The 24,721-nt window shown below is 44.6% G+C and overlaps 1 protein-coding gene across 1 annotated transcript in view; it reads right to left on the minus strand.

Annotated features, from left to right (window-relative positions):
* Positions 1-251: 251 nt before the first annotated feature.
* Positions 252-24,721, minus strand: part of Slc6a5 (solute carrier family 6 member 5) — a 52,624-nt gene continuing 28,154 nt past the window's right edge. The window contains exons 10-18 of the mRNA XM_077797252.1: positions 24,090-24,224; positions 22,297-22,400; positions 20,381-20,505; positions 15,305-15,417; positions 14,451-14,582; positions 13,444-13,543; positions 6,672-6,772; positions 2,557-2,724; positions 252-407 (exon numbers count right to left, since the gene is read on the minus strand). Coding sequence (XP_077653378.1) covers positions 252-407; positions 2,557-2,724; positions 6,672-6,772; positions 13,444-13,543; positions 14,451-14,582; positions 15,305-15,417; positions 20,381-20,505; positions 22,297-22,400; positions 24,090-24,224 — 1,134 coding nt within the window. The remainder of the gene's footprint in view (positions 408-2,556; positions 2,725-6,671; positions 6,773-13,443; positions 13,544-14,450; positions 14,583-15,304; positions 15,418-20,380; positions 20,506-22,296; positions 22,401-24,089; positions 24,225-24,721) is intronic.

Here is a 24,721-nt window from a genome sequence, read left to right on the forward strand (position 1 = left end):
TCAGGGGACCAACCCCTCCAGACACCGACACCATGGACACAGGCAAGCAGCGCTCCAAGTGGCCTGTGTGGCTGTCACTACAGCATGCGTCACGCGTCACTATACCTTACTTTTCTATGTAACCATCTCATGCACGGCTGTGAACCAAGATGTGGGGAGAAAGAAGGAAAATGGGAGGAAAGCTGGGGAAAATCTTAGGCAGAGGCAGACAGGAAAACAAGATTAAGTCTGGAATATCCCACAGCATTGGACTAGCACTGGGTGCCCAGTTCCAAATCCTTTACTGGCAGTTTGAGTCCCAGGGAAGAGGTACCCAAGGGGTCGATCATGTTCTTGTAACGCTCCCCGCGGTGTTGGGCTAAGAATGGGCCCCAGTCGGGCTGTGGCGAGCACACCAACTTCAGCCTCTGTGGAGAAGTCAAAGACACGCATGGTTACAGAAGTAATGCACCTCCCTCCCTTAGGGGCCACCCCCATCCAAGCTGCTTAGGACATTTGCCAGAGCCCCTGCTTGGCCACGAGGCCCCCCACAAAACAGGCAGTTAGGAAGATCAGCCCTGTTATTGAGCTAGATCAGGGACAAATAAAGAGGAGACTGCTTGGTTCACTTGAAATTATTTACATCATCCTGAAAGCGATATTACAATATTTCCATGTTTGCCTTGTATAAGATTAATAGAGGATAAAGGGCCCAGATTTTAATTATACATTTTTTTTTCCTTCCAAATGAAGGGAATCTGTGAGATTCCTCTCCACTGCTGAATTCAGCCTGAAAAAGACATGTGCTCAATTACTTTTGTTCTGTAGTCTCAACAGTGGGTTGCTGCATCAAAATAATTGGATTTTCTTTAGCATATTTCCCCAAAGTATATAAATGACCGGGAAAAAAAAAATCCCAACCCTAAAGATACATCGCCAAGAGTGAGCAGAGATTTTTAATTATCTGTTGACAAAAATATATGCTTCTGACTTGGTTCAGCAGTGCTGGTTCTTGCAGGAAAGCTGAAAATAATGGGAGTGTCTCTACTCCTTCAACTGAAATTTTTATGGAAAACATAATTTGACTGGAACATTTTCTAGGAAAAGGAAAGAAAACATATTTCTGACTACATAAGAGGGAATAATTATGTGTTTATTACCTATTAAAGTGAAGCTGGTTCTTATAGCTGTTAGTTTAATCTCCCCTTAATCATCAGTTTGCAACCTTTGTATCCCAAATCAACCATAATAAATTTATAGAGCCGACTCATCAGTTTAGAGAATTTCAGCCTAAGACAACAGTAGCAGAGGCTACCCCAGGTTCTGTTCAGAGGGAAAGAGATCTTTGCGCCTATTGGTGGGGAGCTTGATCTGAGCTGGGGGTGAGTAGCCCCTGGGGGTGAATGGGGCCAGGGTTAATTTACCTCAAAGGGATAATGAATGAACGGAGTTTCCTAAGGATTCAAACTGGAGTACTGCTTCAATAAGAAGACTTCCTACACCTCTCCTTACCAATTCTGTCTCCATCTGTAGGCCAATAAAAGCAAAAACTACCCCCACCCCATAAGTGGACATCTGTGTTGTGGACTTCCTGTGCACCTTACTTACTTCCGTCCTGCTTATTCCTTCCCAAGCCTCTTCCTTTTATCATTCTGGCTGCCCAAAGGCAAAGCCCAGACAGCTGTTCTTCTCTGCCCTCTACTGACAGGTGTGCCTAAATCATCTGGAGATGATGCCAGGGTCCCCTTTCTCCAGGATCTTGGTTCAGTGGAACTGCCTATAGCCTGATGGTTCACATTTCCAACCAGCTCCCTGGTGGGCCCTCCCCCACACCCTAGGTAGCAATGGTCTATTGTAAAACGCCAGGCCTTCAAGATGGAGGCAGGGCTGACTGATTCCTAACACACCTGAGCAAGTGGCTTCTCAAAAATAACCTGAGCATACTTCACAGTGGCTCAATAAGCAGCAGTTCCCTTCCCATCTGCTCTGGGTGAAGGCGGGGATACTCTACATTACAAATGGGAATGGGTCCAGCAAGGATTTGCTTGATAAAGAAAAACAAGTCTCACCTCATTCCAGTTATATCCCGGAACTTACTACATTCTGCAATATTGACATTAATCAGTCTGGACCCTCAGCCATTCCTAACACAAGGACAGTAGGAAGGGGTAGTAATTTCAAGCTTAACGGTAATAAATGTTCGGGAGGGAGGAGGCTTGGACAGAGAGGAACATCAGGAAAGAAGAAATCTGATGTGTGGTTAAAAGAAACACTGGGATTTAAATTGTGGATGAGGGGAGAGGAGGAGGCACTCGGATCATTTATTCCCCAGAGCTGTCACCACACTGAGGAATAGCATAATAACAGCTCAGCCTGTGGATTGGCTGAGCCCCTCCATTAGAGGAATAATACATAATAAAAATGGGATTAATAGAAACAGTGGCAACTGTAATCACTTAATCACCGAGTCTCCCTCTTGAATAAGTTTACTGAATCTTTTGTTTTTTAGTGCACAGAGCTTTTAGGGGGCTTTCCCTTGGGAGAGGATGGCAGAGGAAGGGAGGGGGGTAGAATTACCTCAATAAATCTGCCAGGTGCCAGATACATTTTTATCACAAACATAATTGGGATCCAGATAACAGAACAGGCAAGCATTAGCCAGCCCAGCACCATGGACCAGTTAGGGTAGCGGTAAGATCCATAGGTCATGGGCTCCCACTGGTAAAAGCTGAAGCAAAGGATAAACTAGGAAGAAAAGAGAAAAGATATGCATTAGGGTAGTGAAGTGATTACTCACTCCTTCAACAGGCATGCGCTGAACCTGTTATGAGACGGATGCATTTGTATCTATTATCTCATTTTATACCATGTCAACTCTGAAACAGAATTTTCCAAAGGAAGAAACTGAATTTCCAGGAAATGAAGATGACACACACTTAGCTGCTGCCCCTGCATTTGCTGTCCCCTAGGAGCTGAGCCATATGTATGCATGTATATTCACACAGACAGGCTGAGAGGATAAGTCAGAAGGATTCACACCAAAGCAACTGATGGTGAGGCAGGGGAGGTTCTATGGGGTAGTCTGTACTTCCTATAGTGGATAATAAAGCTTTGTTATAAAAGAAAAAATGGTTAAATTTACACATTTTATTTAAAAAAAAATTTTTGAATCTACTTGGCTTTTTCCTTGAGTGGGGAATGGCCCACATCCAGGAGCTGTCTCTAAAGCTCGCTAAATGAGACCCAAAGCGGTCCCCAAGCAGTGACTGAGCTGGAAGCCTGCTCCTACCTATAATAAGCTGTGGGACAAAGAGAGAAGATGCACAGCTCCCCTGTCAATGGACTCAAGGTGAATGGGCGTCACCACCCAACATCCAGCTGGACCCCAGAGACCTGAAGGCTAATCTTGGTTCTCCACTAATTAGCTGAGGGACCTTTATGTCTCAGACTTCTCTGCTATAAAATGGATATATTTCACAGTGTGAATAAAGCACAGGGGTTTTCTGGGGAAAACAGTCTAAGTATTTACTCAAGAGCCCCCTTCGATTTTAAGAGAGGTCATGATTTATTTTCTGCCCATTATTTCCTGTCACTATCCACTTTGGCTGCAGCTGCCATGAGGTTCCTGTGAAGGTCTGGCCAGTGCAGCTGGAGAGGAGCAAGGGATGCAGATGCTGGGCACCTGCAAAGACAGAGCAAGGCTTCTAATTGCTCTGGTCAAGCTTTTTTTTGTGGGGGGGGGGCATATCCCTGAGAAAATTATGTGACTCTTGTATGCATTCTTCCTACAGCAGCATCAGTCTGGACCAATTCATCCACTGAAGTCCTCTTTTCAATTCCACCTTTCTCATCTTATCCTAAGCTATAAAATAACTGCCCCAGAAAAGATCAAAGGGAATTATGTCAGAAAAAAATTTATATCTGGACATATTTTGGAAAAGCATGAAACACTATATAAATGCTAGGCATCTATGTTATCATTGCAAAGCCCAAGTGACCAGGACAAGTGATTATTTCAATGTAACAATAATTAAATATACCAATTCAAAGCAACATGAGTCTGAAGACAACTGTTGAAAAAATGCTTTTATGGAAAGAGATGTCTACTTTAGTCTTTAGTCCTCCTTTTAAACATTTGCCCCTAGAGTTATAAGCTTTATTAACCAGTCTATTGGAAGTATGGCCTAATGTAATTATGGTAAGCTGCTCCATTTCATTTACTATATAAATAGCAATACATCTGCTTATGTGTGTGCATAACTCAGTAACGTGATCTGACTATGTATACAATAATTGCATGGAGAATATTTATAACTCTATAAATCCATGAAGGCACATATAAAAATGATCAATTTTATTTCAGGGGCTCTGAGGTAATTTAAACCCATAATCTTAGCCTATTCTAGCACACCACAACTAACCATTTTACACAAGGGTAAATGGCAAAAACTAAGTGTTGGACTTAGTCCTTTGACACCCATTTCTAGTTACACAAATATCACGTCAAACTTATAGACACAAAATTATTCTTTGCCAAACTTGTTCCCTTTTCCAAGCAAGGTTTGATTTTTTTAAAAAAGGGGGGGTGGTTATCAGGACCTCACTGGGCCTGGCTGTTAGAGATGATAATTTAGCCACCAAATCATCCTGACCTTTAGCTGATGGCAGCCAAAGAAGGTACCAGAAAGAGACCCATAGGTTGATGGTGATAATAGATTCAATTGCTTCAAATTGTCCCTACCTTCCAAACAACACGGAAGGGCAATCTGGTTCAAATATTTTCTGAAACCTCTCCACAACTTTCTCAGGATTCATATAATGAAAATCTAGGAAATTATGCTATAATTTCCTAGAAACTGTCTCAAAAAACACAAGAAGTTCCTATAATTCCTCTTCCCTGGCATTCTGTTCACAAAGACTAGAACTGTTTTAATCCAAACTGGCCAAACTCCACTCAGAAATGAGAGCCTGGGTGTTAGAAATGTATTAGAGCATGAACTTCAAGCCTAGAAAGCCCTAGGTTCAATCACTGGCTCTACAAGCCTTCTAGCCCGGGGCAAGTTCCTTAACCTCTTCAAGCCTCGGTGAACACAGCTGTGAATTGGAGAGAGAAACACCCACCAGGCAGAGTGGCCATGGACTTTGGGGATAATGTTTTAAATTGTAATAAACCTCAACACAGAGAAGTGCTGGTTATTACTGTGGTATTTTTTTCTGCAGAATATAATCAAATTCTCTGAAGCTCTTCTAGGATCGGAAGAAGCAAAAGAATAAATCATGAGGGATAATAACTGGGAAAATATCAATGCTCAGCAGAGACAGGGAACGCTACTGTCCAGAGGGTCTCTGGTAGCAGAAGGCATTCTGTGGGAGTGTTGCCCCCAGCAATGAGGAGGATCTTCACACACACCTCAGACCTGAACTCAAGGGTGTGAAAGCTATCTTAATCCTTTCCTATTCATGTACCAAGCTGATGGGGCTATTCAGACTAATTACAGCCTCGAAAATAGGGGTTCCAATGTGGATATGATGTTGATCTGGGGAATTAATAGTTTTTGTGTCTAAATTTCTAGCTTTTCAGAAAGAAGTACTATGATTATATTTCACTCTAGAAAGAAGAAATAAGGGAAGGAGGAAGGAAAAAATAAGGAGGGAAGGATGGAGGGAAGGAAGGAGGGAAGGAAGGAAGGAAGGAAGGAAGGAAGGAAGGAAGGAAGGAAGGAAGGAAGGAAGGAAGGAAATTTTCTTTGCAATTATACTTTCATCCACCCTGTCTTGTGTTTCATAAGCAAAGCTGGTATCCTGCGTTCAAAGGTCTTAATCTGGTTTCTACTGCCACCTACTGGGTCAAGCAAAAATAACTGCCTCCTCTAGCCTTGCCAACATGACACTCCCAAGCCAAAGAGGAGAAAGGCAAGCCAAAGGAGAAGGGCAAGATCTCTGTTAATGACTGTGCTTGGAGAGCAAAGCGAGGCGAAATTGACGGCTTATGGCACAATAACAAAGGTGACAAGATGCAAGTATAAGCCCCTATGCAGATTTACTGACACATGAAAGGTTCTGATCTTTAAAAAGATGAATGTCTGATGATCCCAAAATGTCATCTTCACACTCGAGGATGAAAAGATAGTTCTCCAAAGCAATAAAAATGAACAATAATGATCTCATTAATGCTCTCTTATCTGTACAGCAGCTGTACTGAGTAGTGGTTAGGAGCCAGACTGCCTGGGTTCAAATCCAGGCTGTTGCTAATTATTAGTGTACAAGTCATATCCTCTGGGTTTCAGTTTCCTCACCTGAAAAATGGATGTTAATTATAATGCCTGCCTCACGGGAATGCTGGGAGAAGGAAATGAGGCTATATGTATAAAGCATCTTGAACACAGCCTGAAACATGGTTAGCGTGTGGCAGCTTTGGGCTATGAATGCTGTCAATACATAAGGCAGACAGATATAGGGAAGGGTCAGTGTTCTGCAGGGGTACTCCAAAAGTCTATGCACTAATCCCTGACCATTTAAGCACCTTTAGGCATGTCATTTCGCCTCTCTGAACCTTAGTTTCTTCACCTAAAAGACAAGGATAATACCCATCCCACCAGCTTCCCAGACTCATGCATACATGTTTTCAAACATCAAACATTGCATATATACATGCAAGGTGCTATTTGCATGAGAAAGCATGCAATCCTTACAGTTAAAATGGTTGGAGTTACAAATGCCCAGCAGACTTTCCAGAAAATGTTGGGCTGGAATCCAATCATCATCTCTATATCTTCACAGAATCTTTGCAAGCCTGCAATAGACAAGCAGAGACCAAGTCTGAGGTGCAGTGGCAGGGGCTAAGGAGAGAGCAGAGGGCAGGCACTCAAGCCCCTTACTCGAGAGCCATTGGCTAAGGATGGCCCCAGCCTGGTGTCAACATGACCCCTATTATGCAGGGAAAGAGCAGACAAATGACTCGTTGCCAGAAAGATTAGGGCAAATTGAACATTTAAATAGATATTACATACTCTCTGCAATGAGGTTCAAAAATGTCAGCCCACAATGACATCTAAAAAGCTCATTTCCAGCCCAACCCAGGTGTCTTAGCACTGCCACAGCCTGCCATGTTCAAGTGCAAGAGGCTGTTTTGTGAGATGGCCTTATGTGCTTAGTGACTTGTGTGGCAAAACCAATTAAGATTGTGGTCAATAAACAGAGTGTATTATAAAAGCCCTGGGATTTAGAGTGAGAGTCACTGTACACTGGTTTCATGTCCCCACTCTCCCAATAAAACTCCTCCAGTGAGCCCAGTTATCTTTGCCCTTTTCAAGACAATCATGACAGGGAAAACCCAACGCAAATTCCAAGTGGGCATCACCCACTGTGTTGGGACTAAAGGGCTGCTGTCCTCTTGGACAACTGTATAAAGTAAAATGCAGAAGTGACAGTAATTTGGGGCCCACCCAACACCACCCCTGCATCCACTCAATTTAGGAAAGCTTCCTGGAAAGGAAAGGCCATTGAAAAATGTTTTGGAGCTGAGCTGTTCCCTGCATTCTTTCCTGAGCTTGTCAGAAGTGTGGCCTTCTCAGATCTGTGGAATGAATATGCCAAAGGAACCGTAAAGGTCCCCCAAGTTCAAGCTCCTTTGTATTTAGCAGTTCTGAAAATCCATCCAGCTGTATACTCAAGATATGTGCTCCTTGCAGAGAAGAAGGAACCCCAGTACACTGTGGACAGGAATATAAATTAATATAGCCATTATGGATAACCTTCTGGAGGCTCTCAAAAAATTAAAAATAGTTACCATAAGATCCAGCAGTCCTACTACTCGATATATATCCAAAGGATTTGAAATCAGTATGTTAGGATCTAAAACTTGAACCCCAATTCTGCAACTAACTCACTGTGTGACCTTACGTAAGTCCTCCCTCTCTGATCTTTCATTGGTTTATTGAGGAGACTGAGCCAACTTAAGGCCTTTCCAGAGGTCCGTCCATGGTGCAAGGAGGCTCTGCTTTGCTTTTTTGCATCTACCGGTAATTACTGAATGTTTTGAATAGTGGGCCGTGCCAACTTTGGATTTGTTTTCTCATTTGTTTCCTTTAGTGCTTTATCAAACACCGTCAGATAAGTGACCACCAGACACTAGGCCCCTTGGGCTTAGGTGAAGGGAGAGAACCAAAGAAACAGAAGGTGAAGCTGAGGCCCTCAAAAGCAAACCAAGTGATCTGAAATCAGATCTCAGTGGAATGAAAGAAACAAAAATGACAAAGTAAGGTTCTAGAAATTTCTGTTATCAGCTCATCCTGTTGTCAAGTTCTTCACCATAAAACTATCCCCAAGAGATGGTGATGTGTGGCTTGAATGGGGACACTGACATGACAGGGTCAAAGTTAGACCTGAGGGGGACAGCTGGAAGCCTCCTCCTAGAGGAGGGGATATTGGTTAAAATGTTCAGTTTTGGGGCTGGAGATGTGGCTCAAGCAGTAACGCGCTCGCCTGGCATGCACGGGGCACTGGGTTCAATCCTCAGCACCACATAAAAATAAAATAAAGATGTTGTGTCCACAGAAAACTAAAAAATAAATATTTTTAAAAATTCTCTCTTTCTCTCTCTTTCTCTCTCTCTTAAAAAAAAAAAAATGTTTAGTTTTCCCAGAGGGGACTAAGAACTGGTCCCCAGCTGTGGGAAGGGAGGGATGATGGCAAGAGGCAGCCCCATGCAGAGGAGCAGTCCCAGGATTGGCAGTGCAAAGGCTTGGGCTCCCAGGCCAGTTCATCTTCCTCCCTGGACCTCATACAAGGGACCCGGCCTCTACTTCTGACAGCTCCAGGTCCTGCGATCGCTGCTTGTTCTGCCAGCTTATAAGCTGCCCTTGCAGATGCAGCCAAGGGGTACCAGTTGGGAGCCACTGAGCAACCCTACTGCCTTATGCCCATTCCTGAGTCAAGATCTCCCATCCCTTCAGCCCCAGCCCTCCCATGTCCTGGCTCACACCCCAGTCCCCACCTGAGTCTCTTACTGAGTCAGTGGCTATCTTCATCTTAGACCTTTTTTATTTGGCTTCCCCTGCATGCTCCATGCTTTCCACCAATCCAATTCCATCTTGCCTTCAAAGCCTAACTTACAATAAACAAATTGTTCATGGAGCCTTGAGCATGTTCAAAAGACTTATCTGCTGCCTGTCCTTGAGCCTAGAGATATAGGACAGCAAGTAGTTGGGCCCCAAAGGAATCTGAACTACCTCTAATCACTAGTCTGAATTATCAGAAAAACAGGAGGAGGAAAAAAAAAAAAAAAGCTGAACTCATGCCAACTATTCTAGACTCAACAAACAGATGTGAGACTCAGAAACCAACCCCCAACAAGCTGCATGCAGACAACCAATCCTAGATTGGGTAGACTTGTGCTTATGTAATTAGGGGCTTTTGTGCTGATAAGTCATGCCCCTGCCCCTGGCCTGGATGTAGTCTTCTGGGAGCAGCCAGAGCAGCTTCTGGCCTTGAGCTATGCAGACTCACTGGGACCCAGAAAGACACCCCCTCCCCTTGCTTAATGCTCTACTACCACCACCTTGAAATTCTTACATGATTTTTAATAAGAGACTCCATATTTTCATTTTGTGCTGGGTCCCAGAAATAATGCCTCCATTCTGTGTGTAGCTCCAGACAAGTAAACCCCCATATTATTCTTCTAATAGCTACTGTGAAGGCCCTACCCCTGAGAGTCAAATCCCTCTGTTAACTAGGATTTCCCTGCTTTGGTGGGGAATTCAGCTTAGCACTCTCTAAGTCTCAGTGTTTATCTGTTTTTTTTTTTTTATTATTATCTCTGAGACACCACCTTCTCAAGGTTTTCCTAACTACAGAGGCTCTCCTTCATCTCTGGATAGTTAAAGGTTTCACAGCCAGGTGCCCAGCTTAGCCCTGGCCTTCTTAATGTCCTAAGTGTGTTTGCTCTGCCTTGGTAACTAGTGAGCAAATGCCATGAATGTAAGAAACCACCCCTTCCCCTCACTACTCCCTTTTCTGGGAGCACACAGTAAGCACTTAATAAATACATATTCCCAGTGTGAGTTATTAATGGACTGAAGTCTCTCATTTCTAATGCATACTGAACCCCAGGATACGGAGCTTGGGAACCCTACATCCTGAAGTGGGAGGTAGATACAGAGTCATTTCAACTGAAACACAAGTAAAGATAGAGTTCAGGTAGGGGGAGGCCATGAAGAAAAAACAAAACAAAAAACAAAAAAAAACGAAGCTTGGATTTTCAGAATTCATGGGGGAGCAGCTTTTGTTTGCTCTTTGTTTATGTTTTGTTCTAGTTTGTTTTGTTTTGTACTTTAAAAATCTTATGAAGTTCTGCCAGCAGGATGAGCAACAAGAACTGAAGAAGACACATGCCATCCTGTAAAAGCCATCGCTTTTGGTGGAAAGTTGGTTGGTGGAAAACCAACGATTCTCACAGGGTGTGGAGAGAGAAGACTAGAGGTAGGGTGCTAAAGCACCACCCGACTCAAGTGGAGAACAGAGGAAGATGATTGTACCTAGCAAGGTGTCAGAGGCAAGCGGTCAGTAGGTGTGATGCCTCAGTGGACACGGTTCAATCACCTTGTTTCTCCAGCCAGAAGGTCCCCTGCTGGCTCCCAGAAACATGCACTTCACTTTTTCAAAGTGACTCTCCTTTGGCTAAAAAGCCAGTTGAAGTTGCCAGGCATGGTGGCACACACCTATAATCCCAGTGGCTGATGCAGAAGGAAGGGGAGTTCAAAGCCACCCTCATGGGGCTGGGAGTATAGCCCAGTTGGTAGAGTGCTTGCCTCCAATGCACAAAGCCCTGGGTTCAATCCCCAGCACCACAAAGACAAAGCCAGCCTCAGCAAAAGCAAGACACTAAGCAACTCAGTGAGACTCTGACTCTAAATAAAATGCAAAATAGGACTGGGGATGTGGCTTAGTGGTTAAGTGCCCCTGAGTTCAATCCTTGGTACCTCCTCCCCCCCACACCACCCCCCCAAAAAAACAATTAAAAGGATCACTCCTATACCACACTTGGGGAGTTCTACCTTTAACCCTGGGTCCCTCCAACCTGGGGATTGGCCTTTGAGGCATGTTAATCTAAGAATTTAGATCAGCTCTTTTAGTCTAATAATAAACTGCCTACACCATATATCAACCGCTTGAGAGGCATCCTCTAGAATGTAGACACTATCAAAAATAAACAGAAAACACAAATCTCTGCAATTTACTTGCTTATTTTTAAGATTCTGCAGCCTGGAAGGCGATGCACCAAATTGATCGGGTTCATGCTCATTCTTCACAGTTTTGTGTTGAACTGCCTCACACTAACCACGAGATCTGGGGCCTCACGATCTCAATAGAGTGCACTGTCCTCGGGGATATGATTACATATTTGTGCAGGCTTTTCCTTTCATCTCTGACAACTGTTAGCTTAATTAACTATTTCTTCCTGAAATTTTATTTCTTTAAACTCCATCTAGATCCAAGTCTAGCCTGAGTCTAGCACGCAGTCAACCTGACTCTGGAGGCTGACCCAGTATCCGTACCCTTAAAGACCCAGGGTTTTCTGTCTCCTGTAAATCCATCATGAACCAGGAACTGAAGCCCTCAGGATTTATTTATTCCTTTCAAACCAAGAGATCTACTACCAGATTTATATGAGGGAGGGGGAAAGAAAGCCATTTAACTTCTAAAAACAGAAACATTAAAAGGTTTCTATTTTAATGATGCTTTTAAACTACAGTGAAAAGGCCTATTTTACAGGAGAGAACTGTGCAAATGTACTTTATGCAGCAATTAGCAGTTAGGAAACAGGTAAAGAAGGAGGTAAATGAGATAACTCTCTCTGCACTTGGGCCAGCCAGCGCTGCAAAGGAAGTACTTTCCTGACTCTACCGACAGACCATCTGATGATGTCATTAGTATGTGGACCCACCAGGGGTTGAGTTTCCAAATCAGGACCTCAGAGACCTCCCTTTGCCTTAGACAAGCCCTTCGGTATCTGGGCAGACAGTTAAGATCCACTGTGCTGGATCTCACTGGGCTTCTGCCATTCTCTGCTCAGATAGAAAGTGCTTTGACGCTTCACCCTTACCCTGACATCAGATCTTCCACCACAGCATTACTGCAGGGTCCAGGCTGTCTATTCAGCCAAACATATTGGCAGGTTGGTCTCTGATCTCCTCAGGATGGCTGGCAGACCTACCCACTCCTCTTGCCAGGAACTAAACTCTTCCTTTTAGGGATATGATATCTAGTCGGAGACAAATTCCCTTTCAACCAATACTTCAGTATTTTCCCGTTTTGGGGGTACCAAGGTTTCCTTGATTCCTACCCATCCTCCTCCACCTTAAGGAGTTTTCCAGGAAAGCAAAAAACCATTGATCACCTGTTGAGTGGAAAACTAATGATTACATTAAAAGCAAGATGCTCATCTCAAGAACACATGGCAGCCAGGGAGAGCTTTATTGGGCCCCAGTTTAAAGGGAAGAACTCTGCAGGTACCCCTGGTTCTGGCCTGGACCCCTCTTCCTCTGGGCTTCATGGGATGCATCTGAGGGCACTTACACACTGCACTCCAAGCGACCACTGCATCACCTTTTTGATCAGAGCATGTTGCTTTCTCTTTGGGGGAGTTGAAATACAGTTAGATAGTCTGAACTGGAAATTTTCACCTATTTGATATTTGCTTTGGTGGCCATATCAATATTAGGGAGGCTTTAGTGTAGGGACAGTTCTGAGCAGACTTTCAGAAACAAAGAAGTCAACAGTTCCTTGAATCAAATAGGGCTTCCTTGTCCTGACTGACAGGGTCCAGGAGACGCCCTGGTGAGAGCCCAAGGACAAACACCTTCACACAAAGGACAAAGATGGCATCTGGTGGCTCAGCACTCCCGTTGTTCTTGACAAAAGCTCCACTGATTATGGGATACAGGTTGCTATGGTGACAGTAGGATGAGTAAATCATAAGGGAATGGTAGTTATTCCTGGGAAAATCTGAGATTAAGATACTGTGTCACAAGCTCTCCTTGTGCTAATAATTTCCTAAGGATCTGTGAGCCAAGGGGTCTCTGTTCTCATGATTGTATCCAGAGACCAGATGCAGAATTCCCCCACACCTCCAGCTATGCAGACATTGCAAGAAATAATTTCACACCTACAAAGTGGCCTTCCTCCTCCCTTCCCTGGCGACTGTCCACAGGTATTAACTGTTCACATGTCAGACCATAACCAAAGACCATCACCCTGGAGTTTCTGACACAAAGTTTCAAAGTTTCACCATCAGCCACTGTTTGTTTCTCTATTAAACCTGGATCACAGTGGTCCTGACAAGCTTGGATAAAAAGGTGCAATTAAATACTTAATTGCCTTGTTAAATATGGGGAATCTTCTTGCAAGGAATGCCTTAGAGACACTGAAGTTCTACCTGGAGAGCAGACACAGCGATTCCCTTACCGTACACATAGGAGATCCCAACGAGCTCAAATATGGCAATGATGACGAGGGCGTAGGAGGCAGCATACGTGTCCACAAGCTGAAACATGTAAATCCCACCCTAACAGGAGAGAGAAACAACCAACATCAAAATGAGTCTAGGAGCTGGGTTCTGTCTCCATCCTGAGAAGAGTCAGGTGCAAACAGTAGTCAAAGAATCTCCCCTCTCTCAAGAGCAGTAACCTTCACCTGGTCAAGTTGTAAACTGGAGCCCTTGCCAGTTAACAAAGCAGCCCCTTGACAGTCTCTGAATTAGTCAATAAAGCATACCAAAAAAAAAGTATTTTAACACCTTATTTTTCAAAGGCAAAGTCAACATCTGAGTTACATATGTGAAAGCAGCCGGAGGGCTTCCTTTTTTGCTTTAAGCAATCCATGATCATTTCCACCAGTGTATCTGCGTTTGATTGACCTTCATACAACCTTTGGATATCTCTGAGCAGTCCTCACACATCTCCATGTGTCTCTTCCTTACTTTTCAAGTCTCCCTATAATCAATGAGGCTTAGAGGGCATCTCATTTCAATCCATCATTTTGTACATAAACTAAGGCCCAGATTAGTGACTTGCTCAAGGTCACAGAGACAACAGGAGCAGTGTAGATACTACGGGAGCTCATGTCCAATTTACCAAGTCATTCAGGACTGGAAGAAGCTTGTGTGATGAGTAATATCTTGGAAATGTATCTGGTTGGTAAATTGCAACTCGAATTTTTTAAGTTTTCCATCTTAAATGGGACACACCTGTCTTGTTGGCTCAAGAAGGCTACATCTTAATTACGAAATGCCAGAAGCACCATCAGTAGCCAAGATGGCATAATTCCCTCTCTACTCAGAATTCCTAATCGGCTGGTGCCCTCTACATGAAAATGGCAGTGATTCAGCTATGGTGGTGAGGCCCGAGAATTAAGGGTAAAGGGAAAGAGAGTCACCTGGGCCACCCCAGACCTGTGTGCAGCAGGCCTCTTACCTGGGTGATCATGGGAAAGCCCATGATGAAGAAACAAATGCAGCAGCCCAGAGTGAAGACCGGCTTGTGTGTGCGCAGGTACTTGGGGAACTCATCCGAGATGGAGGTCACTATGGTCTCGATGGTGGCAAACTGGAGCAGTGTCGAGAAACAGTATCTGAGTCAAACTTTCCCTCTCAGAAGGCCCTCAAAAGCCAAAGTTTGCGTGTCTCCCCAGGAAAATCTGGGCTAGGTTTGGTTTTTAGGATGGTATTCTTTTGATGGGTCTAAAAGGGCCCAGCTCACATAGCCGGCTGGGAGAATTCGAGCAGGATATGAGCTTTAGAAACTGTACGTTCAAGCCCCTGGAGAATACACTCATATTCATTCATCAGGTCACTTTAAGCTTCATTTTGTATTCATGAGATGTAAATTCCTCTCCTCCAGTTACCTTGCATTGGATCTTCTATTTGAGGAAAAACCCTCTTTGCACCAACCACTGAACTTTTAAGCACCTGTCAGCATGATTTGCAGTATGCTCAGCCCCACAGCAATTTCCCTAAAATTCACTTTATAATATTCTCCCTTATCCAGCCCCCCCATGGAATTTACTTCAGGAAAATGATGCCAAGACAGGACACATGCAGGCTAAAACTTAGCGTGGAGAACCAGGAGAGGCAAGGAAGGGAGAGGATGACTCCTCTGCCCAAAACTGCCAAGTAATCCTGAGCCCTGGACGGGCACCTCACCTTCCCTACATTGCTATGGGGAAGCCTTCAGTCACCCCTACGTCTACCTCTTTGCTGCTGGCTCAACCCAGGAAACAGGGTCTTCAGAAGGAACCTGGGACAGGGGCAGAAGGGGAAAGGGCTCACCATGGTGTCAAGTCCGAGAGTGAGGAGCATCAGGAAAAAGATGATGGCCCAGAACGGAGAGAGGGGCAGCCTGGTTAAGGCTTCGGGGTAAACCACAAATGCGATGCCTGGCCCTGGGAGGAACGAGACAGATGATTGCAGGCCCGCCCAGCTCCAGGTCCCTCTTTCCAGAGCCTTCTGACCACGGAGACCCTGAATTCTTCCTCCTTCTATGCTGAGTCCACTGTGTTTATTTTTTACTTATCTCCACCAGCTTCCCCAATTAGACCAGGCTGTCTTCCATGCAAATAACATATGAAACTACATTTCTGTTGGATTATTACATTTTAATGATTATAATAATTACCCTCTAAAACAGTGGTTCTCAGTTAGAGATGATATTGCCCCCCACCACCAAGAGATATTTGGCAATGTCTGGAGACATTTCTGATTCTCACAACTGTGGTGGATTAGTATGGCTGCCAGCATCTAGTGGGTACAGCTAGGGATACAACTAGACACCCTTCAATGCACAGCCAGTCTCCCGCCAACAAAGGATTGCCCAACCCCAATGTCAACAGCTGATGTAGAGATCCCCGCTCCAAAGGCTAGGACATCACCAGAATGACATATCTCCCTCTTTAGCTATACTCCCCCCTACTCAGTTCTCCAACAGAAGCCACTCCCATAAAACATGAATCTCTCCACCACCTTTAGGATCTTGCCCTACTTGGTAAAGATGGGGCTATGTTAGTCCACCCGTAATTCGTTAAGAAGCAGAATACAACAGACACGAGTATGGCAATATGTAAATCAGTGGATGTATAACCGATGTGATTCTGCAATCTGTATACGGGGTAAAAATGGGAGTTCATCACCCACTTGAATCAAAGTGTGAAATATGATATGTAAAGAACTATGTAATGTTTTGAACAACCAACAATAAAAATTAAAAAAAAAAAAAGAAGAGGGACGGTGAAGCATGGTGTGGGTTGAATTTGCTCCCTAAAGTTCAGGCAGACCTGATCCACATCCAGACTCTACCATTTACCAGCTTCGCAAACTTAGGTCGGTTACTTAATTGCCAGAAGCCTTAAATTTACCCATCTGTAAAAATGGGAATAACTCAATCAACAATGTTGTTATGAAGAGCACATTTTAAAATACAGGTGATTCGCTGAGTGCAGTACCCCTGCACATCATCAAAGTTCACATAATATTAGCTTTTATTAGGAAGACAATGAACTTGGCAATTAGAGGTTCTGATTCAGAGCTTCCGAAGAATCCCATAGGCTGCCCTGCTGGGGAGCTGTCCAACTTAGAGTTTTCTCAGCTGCTTTAAAGCTCTGTGGCCATCCCCTCCTGCCTTGTGGTCTCACTGGAAAGATCATCATGACCAACCATAGCCAAAGACATGACAGGTGAGAGTTTCTTTGTAAGGAGAAAGCGATATGATATGGGCAGAGACCAGTGAACACCAGTGCTGGATAACCCACAGCCAGCCCATATCTGGAAACCAGAAACCCCAGCATCTGCAGTTTTTATAACTCAAGCATAATGGCATTTTTAAAAAAAAAAAAAAACTGAAATTTATCAGGTTATTAGTTCCTAATGTTGCCTAGGGACTCAGGGCATTTGAAATATAAAGACTCAAATGCCTAAAATACCCCTGCTTTATGCATTTAGTGAACAGACTGTACGGCCAGACTCTAAAGGCTCCCTAAGTGAACCATAAAAGAAAAGTCTGTATTAAACTACAGTTCAAAATAGGTCTCACATGCAGAACAAGGAGGAAGCCAGCACAGTGCTCTGACGACAGTCAGTCCCATAAAGCTGACAAGGTCTTAAATGGCCACTTCCACAGGACCTCAGCAGGATGCTTAAACAGGATTCAACCCTTTGGGGTGTTACTACTTCCCAGGGGGGTTGGTTTCAAAATATTAGGCCTGCTTCAATTTCAGCTGTCTCCCCAAAGGACTCAAATGAAGGCACTTTTTTTCAAGCTACATTAAAGCAAACTTCACTTACCCATGTTGCCTGGGGAGTGGAATCGTCTAGAAAATAATACTGTTTTTTAATAGCCATGGTGACCACAGGTGAGTCACTTGACCTCTCTGGGCAAACCTGAGTTTCCTTCTCAAGCAATGAAGATAACAGTAGCCCCTACCCTTGTAGTGCTCTGTGAGAATGAAATCTGTCAATATAAGCAAATGGCATGGAGCATGCCTGGACATAGCAGGATGTAGGAAACATAGACCTTTATTACTCTTCCCGTCACAGGAGATGAATAGAGTTCTGCATCCCAGTAACTTTCTGGGGACAGGGCCTATGGAAATGGCACAGTGAAAGCCTCCCTTACTGCAGAGCACCCCTGAAGACAAAGCATGGGTCTCTGGCCAAAGCAATACCTGCAGACCCGCAGCACAGCATGGGTGGCCACTCAGCTGTGACACTTATCTCAAATGGGGAGAGTTCTCTGAGAACACAGCACCTGCACCCTGTGCCTGGGGGCAGAAGGATTGGAATGCAGGGCATGTACGTGTGGTTGGATGGAGGTGGAATCAGTCTTGAGGGTGTTTGATTTGATCTCTGAACTATTAGGATGTGCCTAGTCCGGTTTTTCGGGAGTTACCAATCAATATTTGGGAATTCTAAATAAAATTGGGTTTGTCTGCTCGAGCTGAACCCAGTCTTTCTGCTTGTTGGATAAGCATCTTTGTAGAGCTTCGGATTCATGTCAGAAAATGAATCACTGCTCCATAGGCAGCGATACAGATGGGCAGGAGATGGCTCTCAAAGGGCAGTCTCCTCTGGAGTGTTCATTTCTGGAGTAGACCCCTGGGAAGACTCCCTTCCCTATGCCTGTCATAAAAGTAGAGCACATTTGGTATCATCACCAATACCACCTTCAGCCCCCCACCCCAAATTCTGATGTGGTCAAGATTTGGGGTCATAATTTTGAAAGAAATGCCTCCCTTAGAAGGGAGTAGTGAATGAACCAGAATAATGTTCGGTCATTAAGGAGAACCTGTTTTTGACTAAAGACCAAAGCTTAGTTACCAACGTTGGTTTAGCAAAAAATATCCTGAGTGTCTACAGGCGAATAGTGTTGTATATTACAATATGGGTGAAATTCAAGGCAAGTCTGATCCCAAGTATCTGACCTGGATTCTGCAGAGCCTTCTTTATACCAGAGATAACAAGCTTGTAAAGTACACATAAGAATATATGCAAGTTCAGATGAGCAGAAACAGCTACCCTAAGGGATCTAGGGGACAGTCCCATGGGCCACTGCTTTCTCTCCTTTGGGGAAGGAAGCCCACTGTTTCTGGACCAAAGACCAAGTATCAGTGCCACAGGCTAGAACCTTCTAGATGTGCTCTTCTCCCTGTTAGATCAGAGGAATACTGAAAAACACTGGAAAGGGAAAATTCCAGAAACACAGACAATTGTCTGCTGCTCTTCACACAGAGAATAAGCAAAATTCTATTGGAATTTGAGCCACATGTCCAACCCAGATTCCTTTCTGAGGGCAGGAAAGAGCTCAGAACTGTTAACTTATGTGGCCTGCATCTCAAAAAAATTACTATTTCTGGCAGCTTGGCCATTTGTTCCCAACAAGCTCAGTAATGTCACAAAAAAAAAAAAAAAAAATAGCAAGATGCCTCGGATAAGTGCTAGAAAGTGGGGCACATGCATCTGCTTCAGCAACTCTGCTGGGAGGAAATGAGGTTACAGGACAGCTGGGGGTGGCTCAGACACTCCTGAGGACAGAGCCTTCTCACCTCCTTCCTCTCTCTGCCTCACAAGGAGTTTGCGAATTCTGAACCAGGAAAAAGCATTTGCTGAGCTCCCAGGGCCCCTCTAATTTAGCGCACTGCTGCAGAACCAAACATCCCTCCGGGTTTCACGGGCTTCACACTCTCTCCAGGGAGAACAAGCACACATCCCCCCCCCCCCAACAGTGCAATAGAGCTGCTCTTTAACTCTTTGAGGCTCTGTCAGCACAAATTAAAGCCACAATTAATTATCCTCGAGGAACCAGAAGAAATCGATCAGCCCACCCAAAAGGTGACATTTCTAGAGCTTCCTTCTCTCCTCTAATGACATCCCAGCCATTATGTGAGAACAGCAATGAGGTCCTTGTAGAAAAGATGACTGCCAGACGATCCTGGCACAGGTTCACCTCTGGATGGCCGGGGAGCCAGGAACGTGCCCCTTAGTACCTGGCACAACCCCTCCACACTGAGGCACCTCACAAGTGCCTAATTAGAGAGTAAGACCATAGTGACAAGCAATAATCACAGTGAAATCCCTCCATCCCCCAAGCCCTCTAAATACCCAGATAGATCCTTTATAGAGCCAGAGTGGGTGGAAAACAAAGAGTTAAATAAAAATCTTCAACGCTCTCTCTGTAAATGAGATTCTAGAAATATGGATTAAATAAGATAAAAGTGAAAGCTGTAAACTTGAAAGCACCATGTAAATGTTAGCCATGAATACAAGCAACACTTGGGTAGAGAGAACAATTATTCCACAGGCCCGCCCCCCTCCCACCAGCCACCATCATCCAACCTTTCCACTCACTGGGGAAAATAAAAGAGCAGGTCTACATTGCTAACTAAGCAGAAGGCCTCGAGAACACATCTGACCTAACCATCGGGAAAGTGCTTTGTAAGGAAAAGGCTCCTCGGAAGCCAGTGCTCATTAAGTGTTCATGCCTGGGTCCCGCACAGCCCTCTGAGAGGAATGTCATCCTGTGGCAGGCTGTGCCCACATCAGCTCCAGGGGCACTGATTTGCTTAATGAGTCCTCTACTCGTACCTAACAGGTATGACAGGTAGAGACCTTACTCACTCAGGCTGGGTGGTGTTAAGAGAAGGAAGGGAAGACGGAGGAGAGGGGAAAGGAAATGAGGCTTTTTAAAGCCAACTCTCTGGTTAGAGACAGGTCAACTCATGCTGCTGTGGGCTTCCCCCTGAAGTCTGTCTTGGTCCCTCTGTAGAGGCGCACTCAGGCTCCCCACCTTCCACCTGTTCCAGAAAGTCAGGTGACCCCTGTACCTCCCTGCCATAACAGGGGACCAAGTCCCCATACCTTGGTCCGCCACATTCTCAATGTTGACTTTGCGTTCATTGGCCATGAAGCCGATAACGGAGAAGATGACGAAGCCGGCAAAGATGCTTGTGGCACTGTTGGTGCATGTTACAATTAGAGTGTCCCTGGAAGGGAGAGACCAGAGTTTGCCATTAAGTGAGTGGGAAGGGACAGGGGAAGGACAAATGCATAACATGTGTTTGTGTGCATATGCATATGTTCATGCATGTTTGCATGAAGGAGGAGAACCCAGCCACTGACCTAACCAACTCCATTTTTTAAGGGGCCAGAAGATTCAGTATTTGGTGGGGGATGGCTCACTCTCAGCTCCAGAGATACTGTCTCGGTTCCCTGGTGAACCCTTACCAGACACTGAATGTTCTGGCACCTTAATCTTGAACATCTCTCCAGTCCTACTTACCACACACCCCTCTCCCACTCATTCCTACCCATTTCTGCCTCAGGCTGCTTCTGCACTTGGAAATTGTACTCCCTTGCCCTTTGCACCTGCTGAAATTCAGCCCAGTATAAATCTCACCTCACAAGGCTGTGCCAGACCATGCCAGCCACAACACAGCTGTCATCTTTTCCTGTAGTTTCAGAGATGCTTAAGGAAAGTTTAACCAGTGAGTTAATGGATTCCTATGAGAGATGCTATGGACTAAAACTATCCATCCAACCATGAGCCTGAGCTCACCACACCCGGTTGCCAGCCTTGCTTTATGCATGACCTAGAATGTGTGGGGGCAGCTACATGCAAAAGGGAGCAGGGCTGCACCCTCCCAGGACCAGGTGAGCAGAGGTGTTTAAGCCACTCTAATATGAGCAGCACTCACATGGCTCATCACCATCCTCTACTCCCAAAGTTGTGCTATAAGGTGCTTGAGACATTGAAAGCTGAGTCTAAGTGCCAGAGGTCTCCTAGGGCCTATTGCTGTGCATGACTATGCACCCTGCTGAATACCTCTTCTTAAAATCAACTAAACTTGTATTCCATGAACCTGTTGAGTCTAGTGAGTGTGTCTGACAATCTGAACCTAAAACCATACCCATGATCTTACACCTCTTCACCTTGATCCTAAGCTTTGTGAAGACTGGGACATTTTGAATCTTTCTGTCTCTTTCTTGGTTCATAAAGTACCTCATACAGTATTTTAAAAATAATTTATAAAATGTCTCATAAAATATTTATAAAATAAAATAAATAAATATTTCACGAACATATCATGAATATTTCAAAATATTTCATAAAATATCTCATGCAGTATTTTTAAAGTAATGACAAACAATACTTCCTTTTATTGGCAACTAATGGGCAAAATATTGCTCTGAGGACTGTGCATACAACATCTCTCACCCCTCAACAAAATATTATCATGTGTGTTTTATAGATAAGAAACAGATGTTCCAAGACCAACGCATCTATCCTTGTACGGGAGGTTTATAAAATGGTGGATTCATAATCCAGTGCACTCTGACTTCCAAGGTGATCTTTCTAGTGTACCATCCCGTCTTTCCTGTGGAGAGTCTCTTAAAAAGTATTTGTCAAGTGACCGATGACCATACTTAGTAGGTGGTTGATTACTATTTGATATTATGTAGATAGTAATTCACAAATGACCATCAGGGGATGCAGCTGGCTGCATGACGATCTCCAGAGGGGCTCAATCCCATCCTCTAAAGAGCCACTGAGCCACCAACATGTGTCAGAGTCAGCAATGCAAGTTGGGGTCCAGAAGTTGGCAGCCAGGCTTGGCAGGTGGCTTCTCCTAGGCCAGAGGCAAATCTAGAGATTTGTACATCAGGTAAGGTGTGAGGGTGTGGTATCAGATTCCTGATAACTCAGTTGTTCTACCCCAACCCTATTTTTCACTCACCAGCTACTACCTTTGGCTCTTGGGAGGGCCTCCACTTACCTGTAGCAATTGTTATGGAATTTGTTATAAGAAGAAAGAGTGATCAGACCTCCCCATGCGGCAGATAAAGAGAAGAAAATCTGAGTGGCAGCATCTTTCCACACCTGGAAGGCCAAAGGAGAGAAGAGTCAAGGTCACTGAAGGAGACTGGCTTTGGGGGAGGGGCCATCTTACATGCCCAATGGCACATCATCTTCCCAGGGAAAAGGCAGACAAGGCAAGATGACACTGGACACCAACATAAATGAGAAATATATCTCACTTGCCCCAGTAAATTACCTGAGAGATTTTAACTTCCTCTAATCAAAAGGGAGGAGCCTGATAAGCCATAGGCACATTTCATGCTCATATTTCCCACCACATAAACCCAGACGTAAGGGGAGAGCCCTTTCTTTAGAAGAATAATTTACAACAGCAAAATATAGTCATAAAAAGTCTTTTAAGTTGATATTACTATGGATTACAACAACTGCTATTAAAAACCTGAAATTCTATGACCCCCGGTGGTAGTAAAGAAAACCTGGTGCCACAAGAGAGTGGACCTCACAGTGCCACATCCTTCCTGAGCTTGGCTGATGCCACATCTTGGTTCTGTTAGGTAATTCCTCTTGATTGTCTTCATAAAACTCCAGGTCACTCAAGAGTTCAAGCTATAGCCTTATGTGATTTATATGGTAGGTTTCCTATCATCTGTGTAAATTAAATTCTGTTTTTAAATTGTGCTTATCAGCACAAAGAAAGTTCAAGTGCATGCTGGCAAAGTCTGCGCCTGCCTCAACATTCACTCCTTGATGTCCTCCTAGAAGCAAAGTTGTGATTTGATTTAAGGGCATCTGTATGTCCAGCTTCCCCACCTAGGGGAAGAAAATAACATGACTTTGTTTCTGGCCCAATGTCCGAAAGTAAATTGTTATGTTGGACTTCTGGGGCTTCTCCTCTTTAAAAGAGGAGGGTGCTTTTCTCTACCCTTACCCTTTGCCCGGAAAGCTGTTATGATGACTGGAGCTCTAGCAGCTACATGGATGCTGATCATTGAGGATGGTGGGGTAGAAAGAGAGGAACCTAGTCTCTGATGACACCAGGGGGTCACTCAACAGGTCCTTGACTATCACCATAGTGCATGAGGAACAAATAAATTATATCTTGTTTAAACTGATATTAGATGGAGATTTTTCTGTTATGTGCAGCCAAATTCCATCCTAGCTATGTGTTTTTTTAACATACTCTGAAAAAGCAGAGTTTTCTTTAAGGTGAGAAAAATTCATCTCTCATTAAACAATCACCCCCTCATCTGGGGCTGTGGGGACTGTGAATTTTGAGTAAGATGTGCCTGTACTGAACACGCAAAGGGAAAGGTCAAGCATGTATGCATCTTCTGTGTGTGTACAAGAAGTATTCAAATGTGTCTGTGGCTTTTAAAGCAACAGAACTGCTTGCAGTGTACCTAAGTGCTGCTATATTCCAACCAACAAAACTATATGCACTATAATTCATAACAGGTAAGTTGTGTGAAGTGGCCTAGAGCTACCAAAGGGATTTCATTCTTAATTATCAGCCTTTGTCCAGCTATAGGACAACTATTCCAGGAATCTGAAAACCCTCAGCTACCCACTTCTCATTAAATATTTCCTGAGCGCATAATGTGCCAAGACTATCAGGGGTTTGTAGAAGCAGACAGTGAGATTCCCTGGGGGAGGAGATCTGACCCCTTCTGCCAAACCCCATCCCAGGGAAACCCATCCCTGAAGGTTCCCCCCACCCAGGGGCCACTATAAATGAAACAGTGAGCCCACCGTGGCATCTGTGAGTTTCTCCCACTTGGGTGTGATGAAGTACCAGATCCCAGCTCCAGCTCCAGGCAGGGTGACTCCTCGGATGAGGAGGATCACCAGCACAACGTAGGGGAATGTGGCCGTGAAGTACACCACCTGGAAGAGCCATGGGCAGAGGGGCGGAATGAGCACACCTGCAGCAGATTGTCACCCAGGCACATGGGCCTGCCGTGAGTTCTCCCCAGACTCTGCCAGGGCTGGGGGCACAGGGAGAGGACAAGGACCAAAGGCGAGTCAGTGAGGGCCAGAAATACAGCCTCCAGAACACCCAAGGCTGCAAGGTGTGTCAGCCTGGAGTCAGAGGGCTTGGCGGGGGGAGATGTCACTCTGTCCAGCCTCTGAGTGGACAACTCCCTGAGGAACCTCAAGGGAAGGGGGAAGGCTTTATAACCTCCCTTCCCCAAAACCCCACCCCACTGCCTGGTGATGGCCCTCAACTCCCCCATTAGAGATCAATGTTCCCCCTGCTTCCCACTTTGGTACTGGAGACTGAACCCAGGGATGCTTTGTCACTGAAGGACATCCCCAGTTCTTTTTATTTTTTTATTTTAAAACAGGGTCTTGCTAAGTTGCTGAGGCTGGCCTTGAACTTG

The sequence above is a fragment of the Urocitellus parryii genome, chromosome 4 (assembly GCF_045843805.1).
Source record: "Urocitellus parryii isolate mUroPar1 chromosome 4, mUroPar1.hap1, whole genome shotgun sequence".
NCBI lineage: Eukaryota > Metazoa > Chordata > Mammalia > Rodentia > Sciuridae > Urocitellus > Urocitellus parryii.